Source organism: Acanthaster planci, linkage group LG02, assembly GCF_054643075.1.
Source record: "Acanthaster planci isolate LZ-2023a linkage group LG02, COTS_SCS, whole genome shotgun sequence".
Classification (NCBI taxonomy): Eukaryota; Metazoa; Echinodermata; class Asteroidea; order Valvatida; family Acanthasteridae; genus Acanthaster; species Acanthaster planci.
The window spans coordinates 1,169,301-1,188,662 of record NC_141778.1 but is presented as its reverse complement, the minus strand read 5'-3'; the positions used below and the strand labels follow the sequence as shown (position 1 = coordinate 1,188,662).

General features: G+C 41.6%; 1 protein-coding gene and 1 long non-coding RNA gene across 3 annotated transcripts in view; one reads left to right on the top strand and one right to left on the bottom strand.

Annotated features, from left to right (window-relative positions):
• The window catches only part of LOC147799773 (uncharacterized), a 118,555-nt gene that overhangs the window by 13,606 nt on the left and 85,587 nt on the right, over window positions 1–19,362 (bottom strand). The window lies entirely within an intron of this gene.
• LOC147799777 (glycine amidinotransferase, mitochondrial-like) lies at window positions 263–16,384 on the top strand. 2 transcript variants are annotated; one of them, XM_087133214.1, is made up of 8 exons: window positions 263–394; window positions 8,328–8,426; window positions 10,348–10,554; window positions 10,788–10,983; window positions 11,405–11,595; window positions 12,160–12,297; window positions 13,797–14,025; window positions 14,253–16,384. In XM_087133214.1, exons 2-8 carry the CDS (start codon window positions 8,358–8,360, stop codon window positions 14,477–14,479), a joined length of 1,257 nt encoding a protein of 418 aa, XP_086989340.1. In that variant the 5' UTR covers window positions 263–394; window positions 8,328–8,357; the 3' UTR covers window positions 14,480–16,384. The 2 variants fall into 2 exon arrangements, with proteins under 2 accessions (XP_086989340.1, XP_086989339.1); XM_087133213.1 differs by lacking the exon at window positions 263–394 and adding an exon at window positions 7,853–8,010.

Below are 19,362 nucleotides of genomic sequence, written 5' to 3'. Positions count from 1 at the left end.
GAGCCTGAAAGTAAAGCTTCCAGAACCCTCGCGGGGCCTGGTCTGCCTATGTGGATTTTACATCCTATCACGTTCGATAATTATTGGAAGAATAAATCCTAACTGAAACCACCCCATGAAACACTCATATTGGAATTTTCCCTTTGTCTTCCTCAAGTAATATTTAGGAAAACTCACCTGGAGATGGGTAAAAAACGAATGTTATTAACGACCTTTCACGTCCGGCAATATCGTCCCCAGGTCTATACCTTGTTCATGTACGTTTGGTTTCACTCCCCGTGCTAACGTGAAAACGAGATTGAACAACGTTGCAAAGATTTACATGTATCTAGCCTACATGCAGTTGATGGGTTCCAGATTCAGTGGAGTTGACATCACACCGTTGTCAGCAAAGGTTAGATTAAGTATTAGAATCTTTCGTAAAAGTAGATTGTTGCTTTAAGTTTATTAGGCCTATATTATAAATAAAACACTTTGTAAATGATATCTTGATCTGTTTTTATTTCGGCTTATCAGACTACCATAAAATTTCAAATCGTAAAATGTTCATTTGCGTATACGAGGCCATCGTATTGGAATATTCGTCATGTATTTTAGATTGTCAGAGGTGATGGGTCAATTTTTTGGCAGGCTATTTCTCTTTTAGGTCAGGTGTTTTTCCAGTTTCTATAAATTGATATACATGTACGAGCAAATTATTCTCCCAAACCCTTTTTCGAGTTGGACGTTTTAAGAAGTAGCCGAACGAAAAAAATTACAAATTCAAAAATCTCTGCAGGTTATTTTTCCTTTCTAAGGGTTCCGAAAGCGCGCCATCAGGGGTGTATTTTCCCGTAGGATGTATAGTGTTAGTATGATATGTCACACGATTTGATTTCCAGCAAACGCCAAAAGCTTACACAGCTTGTAAAATGAAGAGATAAAAAGCCAGAAAAACGCCGTTTTCTCCCTGGTTCAATTACGTGTACTTAACACAAACACGTACTGGGTGAAATTTGCATGGGCCTTCCGCCATAGGCACCACAGAATTGAATAGAATGCATGCGCTCAACATTGAACCTTTTTCCTTCCCGCAGTGCCTTTCTACTATTGTGCAAAATCACCCATGCAGTATTTGCGACATGACTGAGGGCTTATGGATGTGATCTTCATAATGCATGTTACAAAGTTCTGCGGGCTACAGTCGGCACTGCATGAGCAGCCCGCATGGACCATACAGACGTCCTTAAATTACACCTCAATCAACTAAATATCGCTTGGTTCTCCATATACACGTGCATTCAAGTCTGTTCATTTACAAGTGCAGATTTCCAGCCAAGCTTCGTTTCTTAGTTGCTTCTTGAAGATTGTTAACATTTTTGGAAAGCGTCAAATTCTACGATGCTATAGCATAGGTGTGATAACAAAAGGCGCTATTTGGATTACATTGCATTGCGCATGAATTCATACTTTGAGAACGACTTGAATTGAAGTTTTGCCCAAACTAACGTTAGTAAATATTCGTTTATTATGAGGAAAAATGCTGAAGATTAAAATTCGATTGCTATAAAAAATATAGTCAGTTATTGTGACCATAAGTTATCACAATAACTGCTGATAACCTATTATAACATAACCATTGCGAAATATGTGGGAACCCGTATGAGGTACATTCTCCCAATATTTGCCCTTTGGACCTGCCACCGACACCGTGATTGTAGGGCACCAGTCAAGCGTATGGTAGGATCATACGTAACCTTTTGAACGCACGAGAGGTGGTGCACAGGAACACGAATTTTAAGTTCTCGTCTTTGTATGAGTACCAGTAAACACAAAGCAGACCGAAGCCGAAGAGGACTCAGAGCCCTTTACAGAAAAATGATCGATGTTGGTCACCGTAGTCTACCAAAAGTAGAGAAACGCTTTCTTCTTCAAAAATCTTGCAAGGGGAGAAGTCTTAGCCCGGAATACATGATGTGTTTGTTTAATAATCGGTATACCCTTAGTAGGGAATTCCCAAGTACCTGTCTGGTTGCGAAACAAATGTTTTTTTTTTTCTGGAATAAGTAATAGGGTTTACCTTGCTGACACAATGGAAGCGCTGCACTTGGTGACCCTCTCCGCCATTTGTCATGTAAATAGCAGCGTTGAATAACTGGAGAGACCGATTCTTTGAATACGGTGTACTTAATTTCTCAAATACATGTATCAACCAGTAGAAACTGTTTTCCCTATATATTTGGAAACGAGAGTAGAGGGAGGCACCTCGCAATGAAATAGAATATGAAACACCCAATTTCGGATTTAGCTTTAATTTCAAAACAATCTTCATCTATATATAGAGTACAAATACAGTTCAAGTCTGTCGCTGCGTTTTCATGCTGTTTTCAATAAAATCTGAGGAACTGTTTCGAAACATTGTCTGTAAAACCTTGCCGTTTTGAGCCTAATCTAGACGTTCGGTATTCATCGCATTCCAGATTATTTCTTGGGTTTAGTCACGAAGCTGCATGTGATTATCATAGACCAAGCACAACCAAACAGTCAACTTGAATAAAAAATGGGTACCCCCCGTTATTGGGTTTAGGTTTAATAAAAGGTTAATTTCGCATGTCGATATTGCCTGCTTATAAGAAATAAAACTAACAGAATGACATCAAAAACACTTGCAAACACTCAAGACCGTTTGCTGCACAGGTTAAGTTGTAGATCACCAAGAGCAAGCAAGGATCCAGTCCCCGCCATTAAGTATTACCAGTTACAAAAACAGTGGCGTAACGGCTACAGGGGGAAGTCCCCCCCCCCTTTCCGCGGATGCCCGTGCCTCCCAATTTGAAATAATAATAATAATACAGCATTTATAAGGCGCCTGTATCTGGTGACCATTCAAAGGCGCCGGTCTGATGAAAGAGCCTCGGTCTCAAGAAGGAAAAGCTAGGACATAAAGGTGGGTTTTTAATCTCTGGGCAAAGAGTGTGGGGTTATGTGTTTCTCTCAGATCTACCGGGAGGGAGTTCCAAAGACGGGGGGCGGCACTTGAAAAGGCCCTGTCACCATAACTGCTCAGGCGGGTTCGAGGAACAAATAGTGACTTTCCTGATGACCTCAAGCCCGACCTGGAGCTGCGAACCTGTAATAGTGATTGTACATAGTCGGGGGCGGAACCGTGAAGTGCTTTGAATGTGAGCAAAATGATCTTGTATTGTATTCTATACTGGATAGGCAGCCAGTGAAGGGCTTGAAAATAGGGGTGATGTGTGTGGATTTCTTATGGCCAGTTAGCAGGCGTGCAGCAGCATTCTGAACCAGTTGAAGGCGACGGAGCGTGTTATTAGAGAGACCAGAAAGTAAGCTGTTGCAGAAGTCGAGTCTGGAAGTTATGAAAGCATGAATGAGCTGTTCGGCTGCCTGATTTGTAAGCATTCGCCGGATAGTAGCGATGCGCCGGAGATGAGCGTATGATGTTTGACAAATGTGTGAGACGTGTTTCTCGAAGGTCACGTGCTGATCGAACAAAACGCCAAGATTACGTGCATCTGAACACGGTACTACCTGGGCATCACCAACCTGCATGTTTGGAATGTGGAATTTATTTCTGAGCTGTGGAGAACAGATAATTAGAAATTTCGTTTTTTGGGAGTTGAACTTCAGGAAGTTTGCAGCCATCCACTCTTGTATATCATGTAAACAAGATGTCATGGAGTGGAGTGCATTACAGTCGTCGCCACTGATAGTCGGGCAAAATGTTGTGTACAATTGTGTGTCGTCGGCGTAGAAATGTGACTGTAGACCGTGTTTGCGAGAAATGTGTCCAAGTGGAGAAGTGTAAAGGGTAAAGAGTACAGGACCGAGGACAGAGCCCTGGGGTACGCCGTATGGGACACAAGTTTCTGCTGATGATGCTCCTAGAATCTGCACAGCCTGACGGCGATTACTAAGATACGATTGGAGCCAGGTCAAAGCTAATCCCTTTATACCAAAATTAACATTCAATCTTTCAAGAAGTACAGCATGATCGATTGTGTCGAATGCAGCAGAGAGGTCAAGCAGGACGAGCAGCACCGCTTTTTTGGCATCCACAGCACACATGATATCGTTGTGAACACTCACTAGAGCCGTTTCAACACTGTGGAGTTTTCTGTAAGCAGATTGTTGGTTCTCCCGTAGGCGATGCTTAGTCAGATGTGCGTTTAACCTGTCCGCCACAACCCTCTCTACTACCTTCGACACAAAAGAAAGGTTAGATATGGGTCTGTAATTGTTCATGTCGTTACAGTCTAGATTGTCTTTCTTGATGACTGGGGTAACTAGAGCAGCTTTGAAAGAGCTAGGAAACTGCCCGTCTTCAAATGACATGTTGATAAGTCGAGTTATTGGCCCAGCTAGTGTGTCCAAGCAGTTCTTGACCAGTTGTGTTGGAAGAGGGTCCAGTGGGCTTGACTTGGGCGGGGACATCTTGATGGTTTTGATGATTTCCTCTTCGGATGCAGGTGCAAAAGTTGTGAGGGAGGACTGGCACGCGGAGTCATGATGAACTACTGCAGGTGGAAGATTAATCGCCACCGCTTGTAAGTTGTCTCTAATGTTGTGTATTTTGCCGACAAAATGGGCTGAGAAGCGACTAGCTAGTTCCTCGTGGGATGAGCAGGTCGGAAGTTTTGGAGTAGAACTTCGATGCATGAGATGATTTGTTATTTTAAAAAGGGCTTTTTGGTCCCCTGCGCAGCCCTGAATTTTCTTATGGTAGTAGTCAGACTTAGCTTGATGAAACATGAATTTGACTAAGTCTCGTTGTGCCTTGAAATTGTCATGATCTATTTGGTTCTTAGTATTTCGCCATTTCCTTTCCAACTGACGACGTCGGCGTTTTTCTTTGGTAAGGCTTTCATTATACCAAGGGACAGCAGGTCGGTCCGTTATTGCATGTTTCTTGAGGGGTGCATGGTTATTTAGAAGTTGCCCCAGTACTCTATTGTACTGATCGGCTAAGGAATCCAGGGAAGTTGCAGGATTAGTTATCAGGGGCGATGCAATAAGGTCATGTTGAAATTCACTGAGGTCAATAGACTTCAATTTCCGATAGCTGACTTGTCTTTTTGTGAATTTGGGATCTTTGAATCATCTCTGTTGAATTGCAGCCGGGGCTTATTTTTTTGTGTTGCTCCTTTGAAAAAAATCGTCGGTCGCACCACGATCTGGCCTATAGCCCTGACAGCCCTGATCGTTACACTACTGCTCACAATACTAACTTTTATTGACACAGATTTCGTATTGTAGTGAAGTTGGATGGATAGTTAAATTATAATATGAAACTGAAAAATCTTAAGTACTAGGTTAGAATGAGGCACCCAAACCATATGTCACTCTGTGAGATTTTCATTGTTTCAATGAGTGAAAACAGATATCGATTTCTCGATGGCCGACTGTGCAGCTAGCGCATGCGGCGCGCAGACTATTTCACGTTGATCTATGCGGATGTTCGTTTAAAATCCTTCCGCGTACCACCAGACAAAATTAATTATCAATTAAATCCATCATCTACCAAAATAACACACTCAGCGCATCTATTTGGTATGTGCGAGCTGCAGCAACCGGCATGACCCCGCCACTGCGTTACCGTAATAAGCAGTCGTTACTTTTACTGATGATTCTACATCACAGAATTGATCAGGCGTTGCTGATCATAATCGCCATTCCATGAACTCTGATTTAAATGACATGTATTAATCTTTGTGTAAACGTTCTTATACACAAAATTGTCTGCTTTATATGCATACATTTTATTAATGAGGATTACAATTGACGATCTGTTGCTTCCGGTGGTTTCCAGATACGAAAAACCACAAAAACCTCTCTTTTCATTGTTTGGGAAAAGTGGAAACGTATGTCTTATTTATGCAATCCACCGCTTTCAGGCTAGCTAAGTAATGATTAAGTAATTAAAAGGCTCGCCCTTCTACATTTGTCTACGAAAGTGACTTTAAACTAAAGTAATAATAAATTAACAGATTGAACGTGTTATTTGTCGTTGCTGCGATAGCAAGCGTGAAGTGACGCATTTCTGTACTGTGATTGCATGTCGCACCTGTTCACAGTACCTCCTATCCACTGAACCTTACATAACCATGACATTGATAAATTCGTTGTATTCCAATTTGCCTCGGATCGCAACCGAATACAACTACATTTTGCAAACAGCGCCAAAGACTGGTTCTGAATGACTGAACTTCAAATGACATGGATAGGTACCAGACTGTGTAAGTTAATTCAAGGATGGAAATAAAACAGCGTTGTCTATGTTTCACCATCTGGATGCGTTTGTGTCGGTATGTGAAGTACTAATTTAATGGAAGGCCCCAAGGTAAAATATGTAATTACCCAAATTAATTTAATTAGCTTTTCAGAGCACCTATGAGTTTTAAATGTTCAGAAAATAAAGATTTCATCATGCATAACAATAATATGCTAAAATCCCACATTCGTCAAAAGTTGAGATAGGTCAGGTGATTCTGGTGCACCGCCCAAGCTACGCCACTGTACAAAAACCTGGAAAATCGACAAGTTTTTTATCTTGACCTTTTCCGTAATTCTGGCCACTTTTCTACATTCGACTCAAAAAATAAATTGACATGGTTTTGAAGCAAAATGTTGTTCACTTTCTTTGTAATCAGAAACAAGTATAAAGCTCGGTGTGACCGTTTCGTAAACCGGCCTCCGGAAGCGAAGACCAGCTGCTGGACATTCATAGCCCCGCATTTTGAATCAAGATATTGGACGGAGAGAATGTCCCCGTTTTGTGTTGGTTATTGTTGGGGATGTGTTAGGTAACAAAAGTCTACAGTGTCTATAGGGTTTTGACATGTACATGTATACAGTTCTTGGCAAAAGATTCAGATGCCGAAATTTCGGGGGGGGGGCCGAAGTGACAACTTAATTAAAGTCCCTTCGATAGCAGGGTTGGCCTATGACGTGTGCGCTATCTATGAAAAAGAATACGTGCGCAAGTATTCAAAGGTAACTATTGCGTTTTCTCATGACATACGTTTCATAGTTTCACGAAGTGACAGAAACTTCCAACAGTGCAATTGGGGAAAAACAATGGCCTTTCAGTTTGCTGCTTAATTACGTAGCAACAATTTTATTAACGGATTACTTTCAATTTATTCAAATTTTACAGAAATAATAAGCAACAAAGTTACGGTAATGCAACAATTTCCAAATCCGGATAAACTTGTCGAAAAATGAGTCCTGAAAAAGGAAAAACGAAATGTAAATTTCTCTCAACACATCCTAGCCCCTAAGTACCAGTCAGTACATACGAGACTGGAGCTGTCTATCCAGTCAGAAATGAGACGGAGGAGTACCCCCCCCCAACATGTCGGGATTAGGTCAACTCGGACCCAAACCAACTCGGACCCATTCCAACTCGGACCCATGCTAACTCGGACCCAGGACCAACTCGGACCCATGCCAACTCGGACCCAATACTAACTCGGACCTACGACCATCTGTCAATCATGTCCAATCGATATACCCACTCTAGACAAATGTTATCCAAACCCCCCCCCCTTGATGTCTAAAAAAGAATTCCTCAGATTCCAGTGAAGCAATGACCAACACAAGGGGGGGGGGTCTCTTTCTCAAATCTTGCTTCACATGTGGGGCTGGGAACGTTTGCCAGGATCGTGAAGCTTTTGTAACTTCGCTTGTGTGTTTTATTTCTCCATGGCTTGCCACTAGTCAAAAAGATTACCGTCGCGACCAAGGTCCGCCTCATGCACGCGTGCACAGCATGCTCGTCACGGTTGCTCCGCCCATACACGACCATTGCATACTTGTCGTCAATGTACAAGACTTTGTTTGTCTCCTGGATCGCATGATATTAAAGTCACAGGGAATAAACCTATTGTCAAATTTGTCAGGTGACGGTCCAGGCGCATTTCTGATCCCACATGCTAGACGCTCTATTGCAGTATTCATTCACCCTGCTTGATACCATTGAGCTGGTACTGAGAGAACTGTTTCTGCACTGTAAGGAACTATGATCATGTTGGATTCTCGATTAGTTTTGACGTAGGCCTACTTGCGATATTGCGTTGATCGCGGAGAATATTGATATGTCAAGCTGCAAGATGCATGACATGTACAACATGTACTGTACATTGGGGCCAGGGGCCTATACCCAACAGACGACGTCACGTTCTTGACTGTTGGTCGCCCGCCCCTGGTCTTGACCATAATTGTAATAAAAGAGGCGATTTGTAGAGTCTTAAAGCTTCAGTAACTCAGACCAACTGTTTGCCTTAAATTTGGACTGAAGTTTGCTTTTTCATTTTTTTTCTTCTCAGAGATATTTTGTATTGAAACTTCTCTAAAAGATGGCTTTCCTTAGAAGCATGCAACTCGGCCTTCGACTTCGAGGCATCAGAGCAGTCAACTCGGTTAAGGTGAGCGTCGAACACCGGGTGTAACATATGTACATGTACTTTTTTCAGGGTGCATGTAGCCTTGTTATACTAGTTCCAGGCAAATTTCGGATTTCAAAAGAAAACATTATTCACGTGGTGGCGATGCTGAACAAAAGATACACGGTCTATTCCAAAACACAAACTAATGTCATGGGCAGTGTGGTGTTGAAGGAGTTCGAGAAGGACCGATCTTCGGACCTCTCTACTGCCGGAAGGACACTCAGTGGCAGACATTCCAGGCTACTAAAAACTGAATGTTAGCTGGAGAGTGGTTAATTATTTTGGTGCAGGCTGGCTGGTTGCAGTATTTATAAGTTAGGGTTGTAAAACTGTGGACAAAAAAGTGTGGAGGGTGTACAAAGGGAGACTGTCTGGATGGACCACTGAGTAAATTTACCAGTTCATAAATCTGTCTCTAGTCTGGGGGCTTCATCCTCTGTCTCAATAGAAAAGAATGTGGATTAGGATGAAACCTTAAACAAGGATTGGGTAACTGCAAAGTGATTGAAGAGATGGGGCTTACATGGGTACCTCCACTCATGTGGGAAGGGACAATGTCAAAAGTATGTTCTCCTTGAGGGGAATCCAATTGAGACCCATAAAATTCCATCTCGGTGCTGGTGAGTGGCAAGATATGATTGGATTGTATATATTTTTCCCCTTACTTTATTTTAGGTAACTTTATATAATCTCTATGGTTTTAAATTCCTTATGAAGTTGATTCTGTAATGCGCCTTTGAGCATTTGTAATGTTTAGCATATGATTGTTAATATTAATTATTGTGGGGAGCAGGACAGACCTTGGACCCCACAGTTCTGGTGGTAAATAATTAACCCCACAGTTCTGGTGGTAAATAATTAACCCCACAGTTCTGGTGGTAAATAATTAACCCCACAGTTCTGGGGATAATTAAGTATTAATAGACAGCTCACCCAGTATAGTTTATGGTCATGATAAAATTTGGTTGTAATTAATTGTGAGGGAGATCTGTTATCAGGGTTATAGTCAACTGGTCCTTGCCCTAGACACTTAGTTACATAATGGGATTTTTAATGCACCTGCTGTGTTCAAGGGAGGTCAAAGTACAAGTGTGTATCAGACTTATTTCAGATTAAGGTCAGTTTTCAGTACATGTATGTCTGTGTCTGCCGTAAACAAGGACCCTAGGAAAATGTCTTAATATGAAGAGACCCTTGTGCAGGTGACATCCATTCATAATGATACAACTATTTTTTAGTCAGTTGGTGTTTTTGGTGTTTGAAGAAAAAGGAACCTTGGGAACTGAAATAATAATAATTATAATAAACTCATTTAAGCAATTTCTATGCTTTGTTTTCTTAATGAATAACTTTGAAAACTTGTAAATATTGAATGATTAAGAAATAGGTCAAATTTACATCTGCAAACAAGCCAAAAATGCTCATCATTTTGGACCTAGTACCCTAATGCTCTTGACATGGATAGTAATCACCGGGCTCTTGTTGCTAAATTGAAATTTACTGGGTCTGTAACTTTGTGAAATATACATCAAGAAAAAAACATGTAACTGTAATTTCTTTTGAAGTTTAAAAAAAAAAACAAAATTTTAGTCAAAATTGCAGTGGACAGGATATGTTGCAAACAACTGAAGAGGTGTGATCATTTTCAACTCTATGGTAATTCAGCAACCAGAATGATAAAGTCCATCACTGTTGATGACTTCACACTCACATGGGGGGGTATGCATGTGTTATATGTCTCTTCCACCAATTATAGGATGTTATGATGTGCCCAATTAATGCACACTCGCCTCAAAGTGAGGAAGACGTACATTAGTCTGGTGCCACTTTGGCATCTTGTTAGCTTAGTCTGTAACATCCGTGTTATGAGCTCTCTTTGAATGTTTCTCACCTTGCTCAGTTGACCCAAGCAGAATCTTCAGTTGGTATGGCCAAGTTCCAATCCAGCCAGCGATTGGAATCGACAATGCCCACTGCCTACCAAGTCAAGGAGCAACTAGCTAAGGCAAGCCCTGTCTGTTCCTACAATGAGTGGGACCCCCTTGAGGAGGTAGTGGTAGGCCGAATCGAGAATGGCATCGTTCCCCCATTCACCCCTGAATTGAAAGTGAGTGTGTGACGTTAGCATAATTTCCTATATCGACAGTGTCTGTCAATTTTTGGCAGGCATTTCTTGAAATTGTGGAGGCTAATAAAAGCTAATTTTTGTTTTAGAAAAACACTCCCAATTTTTTTTCGAAAATATGCTGTAAACAGATTGACAAGGATGTGAAGAAGCAAAATTAACTGACAAATTTTGTCTGTCTCATGCATACGTTATGATTCCATTTCCTCTTTGAGGTTTCCGCCAACCAAAATAACTGGGAGTTCTTCAAAGCGAATCAGGGCAAGCCGTGGCCCAAAGAACACACTGAAAAAGCCATAGCTGAGGTTGAGGAAGTCTGCAACATACTCAACCAGGAGGGCATTATTGTCCGACGACCTGATCCCATTGACTTCAGCGATGAGTACAAGACACCAGACTTTAGCTCAAGAGGTGGGATGCATTCTCCCAAAGGACTTGAGTCATTTTGATATGATTGACTCGACTTGAGTGAAATTTAAATAGCAGTATTCCCATACACTGATCACGTTATGATTGACACAGCTAGACTAATGCAAGCCTTGAACCAATAAATAATGCTTGCCTTTTCTGTTGTGATAGATCATCAAACTCAAAGTGTTTCTGTTTCAATGTCTCCATTATTAAATTGGATTCACTTCCTCAAATTTGCTGTATATGTCCTTCTAAAACCTTAAAGCTTTTGAAGATGCAATTATATTCTGAACTGATGGATTTTTTGAGCCCATATTCTGCATTTTTTTAAATAAAAAACTTGCATTTTGGATTCAGGCAATCTATCAACCATCGTCCATTTTTTCCCATCATCCTCACTAAATGTTTTCATTTGCTCCAGGCATGTACTGTGCTATGCCTCGTGATATTCTGTTGATTGTTGGTGAAGAGATCATCGAGTGTCCAATGGCATGGCGGTCCAGGTTCTTTGAGTACCGCGCCTATCGGGAACTGATCAAGGAATACTTCAAGGCAGGAGCTAAATGGACCACACCTCCAAAGCCACTCATGTCTGATGAACTCTACAATGTGGTAAGGTTTCACCCAAGTACATCTACAAGTAGGAAGGGCTTAGTATCATTCCCTCCCAGAAAGATTCATGCTTTATGAAGTGTACAGCAAGGTAAGGTTCTCCACCAAAGATCTTAAAGGCAGGCAGCTAAGGAGATCATAGACCACACCCAACAACCCAACCCTGTCTGTTGAATTGTAAACTTATCTTTAACTATCAAGACGGAGCTCATTAGACCTTACCCCAAATCTACTCATGCATGACAAACTGTACAGCGAGGGTTAAACCAACCATGTATCCTAATTAGGTAGGGACTAAGTAGACCACACCCTCTGATCCACCCATGTCTGATGAATTGCACAGTCGGATGATTTATCCATACAAGTATTTGGAGGCGGGGCAAAGTAGACCAGGCCCACACAGCCACACATGACAGAGAAACATTTTCTCCTCAAGTGCTAACCTTTGAAGTCTTTGAACCTCAAAAGGGCTTGTCAATTATTCCACGAAATAAGTTACCCCTCCAGCTCCTCTCCCACCCCATCATATTGTTAACTGTCTTTTCCGGTGGTGTGTCACTCGAGGATGTCATGGACCTCTCAGATGAAGAACGAACCCATCAGCATCACCAAGGACGGCACTTCACCACTGAGTTTGAGCCCTGCTTTGATGCTGCTGATTTTGTCAGAGCAGGAAGAGATATCTTTGTACAGAGAAGTCAGGTATGTTTGAACTCATTAGTGAAAAATTACAGTCAGTGCTAGCCATCTCCATGTAATTCAGACGGTGTGTCACATCCTAGAATGGATGATGCACTACATGTATATAATGCCTTGAAATCTATGCCATACTTACAAATGCTCATGTACTAAAAGGCCATACCAAACTATCCCTTCCGAGCTGCAGTGCACCCCCAGTTGGCGAAAGAAAGACAGGTGGTTAGAAGTGGGTTCTTGCACACGTTCTGTGTGTAGGCAAAGACCATACATGCCACAATAAATTTGTTATGCGTACTCAGCGTGTTCCACATCAAACGCTCATATACATGCGTGCCTTATGGCACACCTATGCAGTGAGTACCACAAAAATACGCCTTCTTTTGTTCCGCTCGGAACGGATAGTATGACCTCACGCTCAAATCCTCGAGAAAGCGAGCCCTCTGTTAACATTGTATTTGCTAGTCTGATGGTTTAAAAGGCCTGCTAATCATTTATATAAAATGTGTTGTTTGTAAATATGCTATTGCACTGGTTTTTATGATATGTGTGACAATGCAGAGGTGGATGTCTGTCTTATGGAACCAACAAAGGATGTGCAGAAACTTTTTTTGAATGTTTGAGATTAGTAGACTTGGTCTCAGGGTTGATGGAAAGATTGCTCATGATACCGTGATGTGATTAGCTTGTGACTGACTTGAAGAAAATGGAAAAATGAAGTTTAGACCTGAAGTCTTTACTTTTACCTTAAAACCATGAGCTTTGGTATGACTGACTTGACTTCAGACATGTATACTCCAAGTGTGGAGACTTGACTTGGCCACATTCCCAAACTTGACACAGAGTTGAACTCCAAACTCAGACAACATGGAGAACTCCTGAATCAGCAACGAGAAAACTGGACAGGTCAGGACTGGAACATTCATGAGTGGATTATTTTATTAAATCCAATTTAATCCCTGGCACTGTTTTTCCTTCTTTCATTGACAAATAATTTTGTGGGTTCTGCTTTCTCTTTATTTACTCCCCTTGCCATGTCGTCTTTCCAAGAACCTTTCCCCCAAGGATTGGTAGCTTGTAGTGTTTCCAGGCACGTTAGCATTCGGTATGTCGAATGGCTTGAATTTCACAGTGGAACTAGTCAGTAAGTTTTGAAATTTTGCAATCTTATCAGAGTTTCCTTGCTTTAGATGTGAAATTTTCAAGGATGCATTTCCTGCCGAAGTTGATTTTGTTGTGTTGTAATTTTTGTGGATGTACATTATTTTTATTGAATTGAGTTCCAGCTTTTATCAGCTGCTCAAACTTTTCAAAAGTATTCAGGCCATGAAGGCCTTATAAAACTTACATTGTTTGACATGAAGTCTCCATTGTTGTACACAGCCTGCTCGAAATTCGACTGCTTGACAGTTAGAACTACAATTTGCCTGGTAACATGGTGGCTCATTGGAAGATTAAATTAGTGCTTGTGGGTGAACCAGAATCTCATGCAATTCTTGCATCAGGTGACCAATATGCTTGGCATTCAGTGGATGGCTCGTCACCTTGGTAATGAGTATAACGTCCATCTGCTGACATTTGAGGACCCTCGGCCCATGCACATCGATGCCACCTTTATGCTCCTGCGACCAGGGCTTGTCCTGTCAAACCCAGAGCGTGGTTGCCATCAACTGGATTACTTCAAGAAGGCAGGATGGGATGTTGTGGAAACAGCCAGGCCTATCATACCTGCCGGTATGTATGGTCTGAACTGATACCAGGTTTTTGATTGAGCAGGATGGGCTAGTCTCTAAAGTTATTTATTTAGAGACTAGTCATATTTTAGTACTTCAGCCAGAAGGTTCGATTACGAAGAACACAGCTTCAATGGAATCAAGTCAAAGGGATGTAAATTCAATGTACAGCTAGAGGTAACACTTGCAGGATCTGCTTTGAATTGTCATGTTTTTGCTGTACAACAGATCACCCCATGTGGCTGGGCTCCAAGTGGCTGTCCATGAACGTGCTGATGTTGGACCATGACCGGGTCATGGTTGATGCCAACGAGACACCCACCATCAAGATGTTTGAGAAGTTAGGCATCAAGACGGTGAAGGCCTCCATGCGCTATGCCAACTCTTACGGAGGTGGCTTCCACTGCTGGACCAGTGACATCCGTCGACGCGGAACACTACAGTCCTACTTCTAGGGTGGTTTGAGAACCAGGGTGGCTTTATTGGTCTCCATCATTCTCCAAGACCTTTCATGGTTTCTTCCTTACAGATCCTCAGACAAGCATAGTTAGTTTCCTACAAAAGACTTTTTTGAACAATTAAAGACAACAAAGGTTTCTATCTTAAATCCAGAGACTAGCAAACCTATTACTTTACAGAAGACTGTCTAGTTTTCCTCTAGTTCTCCTGTCAAGGGGTTTCTTTCACTCTCTCCATGGAGCTCCATGCTCTTGCTTACCATTATGCACTGCATATGTCTTTTCCATCAAAACTTCTTTGGATGAGGTCTGGGTATTTGACCAATATGGGTGCAGCAGGCCGCCCATTCCATTAAATAGCTGTCCTTATATCTAAGGAATTTCCTAACTAAATGCGGAATCTTGTGATATTATTTCTAATATCATCATGATAGGACCACATATGCTAATCATATTTCCTATATTAGGAATTGTTCGGCAGCTTTGAATTATTAGCACAGAAAAAAGCTTTTATCCTAAATATATATATAGCAGCAACAGAACATGAAGATGTGTGTAACAAATTCACCGACAGTAATTAAACAGGTATACTTTTGAATGCTTTTATTTACAGTAATAATACATTCAAGGGTCAAGCAAGATGGTAACTTGCTGTCATTAATCATTTTGACAACTCACCAGGGTGTTAAAAATGCCTTTGAATTGTTTTAATGAAAGAAAACATCTTGGGCTTTCGTATTTTCCCAAGTGTTTGCTATAAGAGACTGTGTTTAAGTCAACATATTTCAGTTTACTTAAACATACGTATTTTCTTCATTCGTGTTTATTAACGTACAACCGTTTAAGCCACAATATTCACCTTTGGGAAATAATTTATTCTGACAAAGCTTGTAGCATGGCAACTCATAACTCGACGCGAGTTGTAGGTTAAGCCCAGCATTACAATTCTTTAATACATTTATATCGATGTTATTCTATTTTTTCTGCTTGGGAAGAGGAAAAACCTCGGTATCGTGTGTTTCTCTTATTATTAAACATCTTAAGGCCAGCATTTCTTATTTTTCTGGAAATGTTTGTTTTCTTCAACCACTCATACTTGTGGTTAGTGTTGGAGTGAAATACTGACGTTTATAGACCAATCCAGTTATTAGATGCCATTACTGGGGGGCGTTGCAACTCACACACGCACATTCTTCAGCTTGACGCGTGCGTGCATTTGGCAAATCACGACACCCTATCGGTCGACGAGGTATGTAACGCGCGTTTAATTACCTCCTACCTGATCACCAGCGTTATGCCACCCGAATAATGGCTTCTAATTCTGGTTTTTGAATCAATTGGAACAATGACTTTTGCCGAAGTAATTTATTTGAACAAAGCTTTGCCAAAGGAGAATGTCTGGTTTTTGGCAACACTGCACAGTTTTTATACTTTGGTTTCAAGGAGTAGGCCACTGTGTTGGTCATAAAATTCTCTGTTCACCTTTTTTTGTTTTGTTTTGTTTTTTTTACCCATGACATAGATCAGAAAATACCAGGGACGCACGAACGAATTTCTCGGATAAAATTGGATTTTTCGTAGTTGTTAAGTAGTAGGCCCTACATATTACGTACATTTTATGCATTTTGCTTTAAATTTTCTGAATTCAGAGTTTGGTTCTTTAAGATATGTCCATTTTTCGAGTAAACGGTTGAATGTAAAACCAAGCGTACTTTACCATACAAAAAAACCCATGTCACTAATTTTACCAAAATTAATTCAGAACACTTCAATTTGATGGATGTGGTGTTGTGTAAAGACGAACATTCCCAACACTTCGATGTGATGGATGTTGAAGAAAACATTCCCAGTACTGCGTCTGTTTTAATGTGTTTCGCTAATAAAACGTTAACAAAACTGGAAGAGCTTGATGATGTACTACTTTAAATCCCTGAGGAGCCCCATGTGACATATTTGTAACAGCTTTTAAAAAATTAATTAAAAATATTTCAAAACTCCTTCCCAGTGCCCACCAAAGCCCACAGTTACATCGATGTAACATAAATAGCGACCTCTATAGGTTGTTTAAGGTACAACTGACACGTCATGACCTTTCACAGGAATTCCCTCTCTTTACCTTAATTTGGAGGGGATTTGTGTTTGAACTGGGACAAAGTCTGAGAGAAGTGTGGGGAAACCAATTACATGTAGGCTTACAACTATTGAGACATAAGTTTACATGTATGTGCATGCATTAGCCAGCTCAACTCCTGCAGTTCTGTTCTTGCAATTTCATGTTTCTTCATGTCATCGAGTAGTATTGCTGGTGATAAAAGTGATTTTTTGTAAAGGAGGATGGCTTCCCATCAAAGGGGCCGGTTTCATGCAAAAAATGTGTTGCAAGTTTTGGATTGTGATGAGAGCGATGATGGGTCAATAGATGACAGCGATTCAGATGAAGTGCTGAAGAGTGCATCAGATGTCGGCACAGATTACAGCCATGAAAGCTGCAGTTAATCAGATGACGAGCCACTTGTCAACATCGCAAGTACGTCTGCACCAAAAAAGCTAAGAAGACATCACCAGTCTATCGGTGGGAGAAAAAACTTTCATAGCACCTGATGCAACATTCACTGGGCCAACTGATGATGTTCCTCCTTCAATGGAGTTGGATACACCATTTGGGTATTTCCAATGATTTATCACTGACAACATGTTGGACCATGTCGTAGAATACTCAAACCAATACAGTGCTCAGAAGAATAGACATGTTGCAAATCTATCACGGAAAGAGCTGGAGCAATTGATTGGAATGTTCTACCGTATGGGATTCGTTCAGATGGCTGGAGTTGTGCTTACTGGGAGAACGGGACAAATCATGAACCAGTCAGTGGAGTCATGAGTCGAAATCGATTCCAGTACTTACTGACTGTACTTTGTCAATAATTTGGCAGTGACTGATGAGGGCAGGAAGGCTGACAAGCTATGGAAAATCCGTCCATGGCTAAATATGATGCAAAAAAACTGCTTGAAAGTAGTGGCGCATGAGCATAACTCCATCGACGAGATAATAGTACAATACAAAGGCAAGACAGCCAGCATCAGGCAGTATGCTGCGAACAAGCCTCATCCCTGGGGATTCAAGATCTGAGTGAGAGCTGGAACTGATGGCTTGGTTCACGACTTCGACGTATACCAAGGAGGTGACGACAAACGCTCAGAACTTGGTCAAGGTGCTGATGTTGTTTTGAAACTTGCTGCCACACTACCTCAGCATGTCAACTACAAGATATTCGCTGACAACCTCTTCACAGGTGTTCCCCTCCTTGTAAAAAACAAAGAGCTGGGAATGCACTATGTCGGCACAGTTCGCAAGAATCGAATCTCTGGCTGCAAGCTGGAAGATGAAAAGAAGCTGCGTAAGGAGGAAAGGGGAACATACGACCATTGCGTTGAAGACAGCCACAACACCATAGCAGTGAGATGGGTTGATAACAAAGCTGTAACTCTCCTGTCGACGTACACAGGTATTGAGCCAATTGACACCGTTCGCCGATGGGACTCTGCTGCAAAAGACCACCGGGAAGTTGAACGCCCAGCCATCATCAAGGCGTATAATAAATTCATGGGCGGCATTGACTTGATGAACAGCCACCTGGCCAAGTACAGGTTTCGGTTGAAGTCACGGCGCTGGTACATGTACTTGTTTTGGCAGACTCTCATGATGGCCATCGTGAATGCGTGGTTGGTGTACTGCCGTGAGTACAAGCTACTTCAACTACCGGAGAAGTCAATGATGAAGCGCCAGGTGTTTCAGTCTCATGTTGCCTGTGCACATGCCATGTTGTAATGCCCACCGAACGCCCTGCCATCCGTCGTTTCGCCCATAGTTGGCCCATACTTTTCAAAATCACGGTTATGGTCTACGCGTTGCACTCTAAAAAATCCCGGGTCAGATTGACCCAGAATTGGGTCCCATTCGGCGTGACCCTTTTCTGGGTCAAAATATGACACCCTTTCGGGTCATATTTGACCCTTTCTTGGTCATTTGTTCCGGAAAAGGGCCATGCCGAATGGGACCTTATTCTGGGCCAATCTAACCCTGGAGTTTTTAGAGTGTGCCTTTGGAACAATAGAGATCATATGTGGAAATGGGAGAGATCATAAGTAGAACTTCAATATGATCTCTGTCGGGGGGGGAGAGTGTTGTGCGACAAGCGCCTCCTACGTTCAAACTCTTCTCATTCAGCCTTGCGCGGCGATGGCGAGCACATCCTTTGTTTCTTAGCTGCGTGACGTGAAGATGGACCATAATGAGTCTTTGAAACCACGAACAGCTGGCAATAATTGATAATTTCAAGTGTGAGTCCAAGTATTTAAACCCGTAGTATCATACATTTCTTATGCAGGACGTTCATTTGTCAGAAAAGGTAATTTTCGAGATGAAACCTGTCTTTAGGGTAAACATTTTGTTTCATTTTGTTTACTTGCTATTCTTTTTTGAACGTGCCGTTCCAACCAAAGATTGTATAGCGCCGCGATTCAGTGGAGAGTTGCCCATCTTGCGCCGCTGCGCGGCGCTATACAATCTTTGGTTCCAACTTTGTTGCACGAGTTTCTGTGGCGTTGGTCGGTTGTGCGCGTTGCATCTCCACGCGCTATAAGTTTTGATCGAACGTAAAAATATTTGACGCGTACGCGTACCAAACTCAATGGACAAAATTTGAATGGGACGCATCACTCGTTTTTTTATAACGGTGCGGAAAAAGGGTCATGTTGAAGACAAGGATTTCCTTTAAACGACTGTAGTCTGAAGGTGAGGCCTTTACACATATATTTCAGGGAAAAAATCAATGTTGAAAGTGGGAGTTTTACAAATTAAATCGTCGTTATGCATAGAT

Bases quoted from the DNA above. Each gene is read 5' to 3' on its own strand.
- LOC147799777 (XM_087133214.1), top strand. From the start codon at position 8,358: ATGGCTTTCCTTAGAAGCATGCAACTCGGCCTTCGACTTCGAGGCATC. The intron at 10,555-10,787 runs GTGAGTGTGTGA...TTCCTCTTTGAG, and splicing joins CATTCACCCCTGAATTGAAA to GTTTCCGCCAACCAAAATAA. The intron at 12,298-13,796 runs GTATGTTTGAAC...TTCTTGCATCAG, and splicing joins TCTTTGTACAGAGAAGTCAG to GTGACCAATATGCTTGGCAT.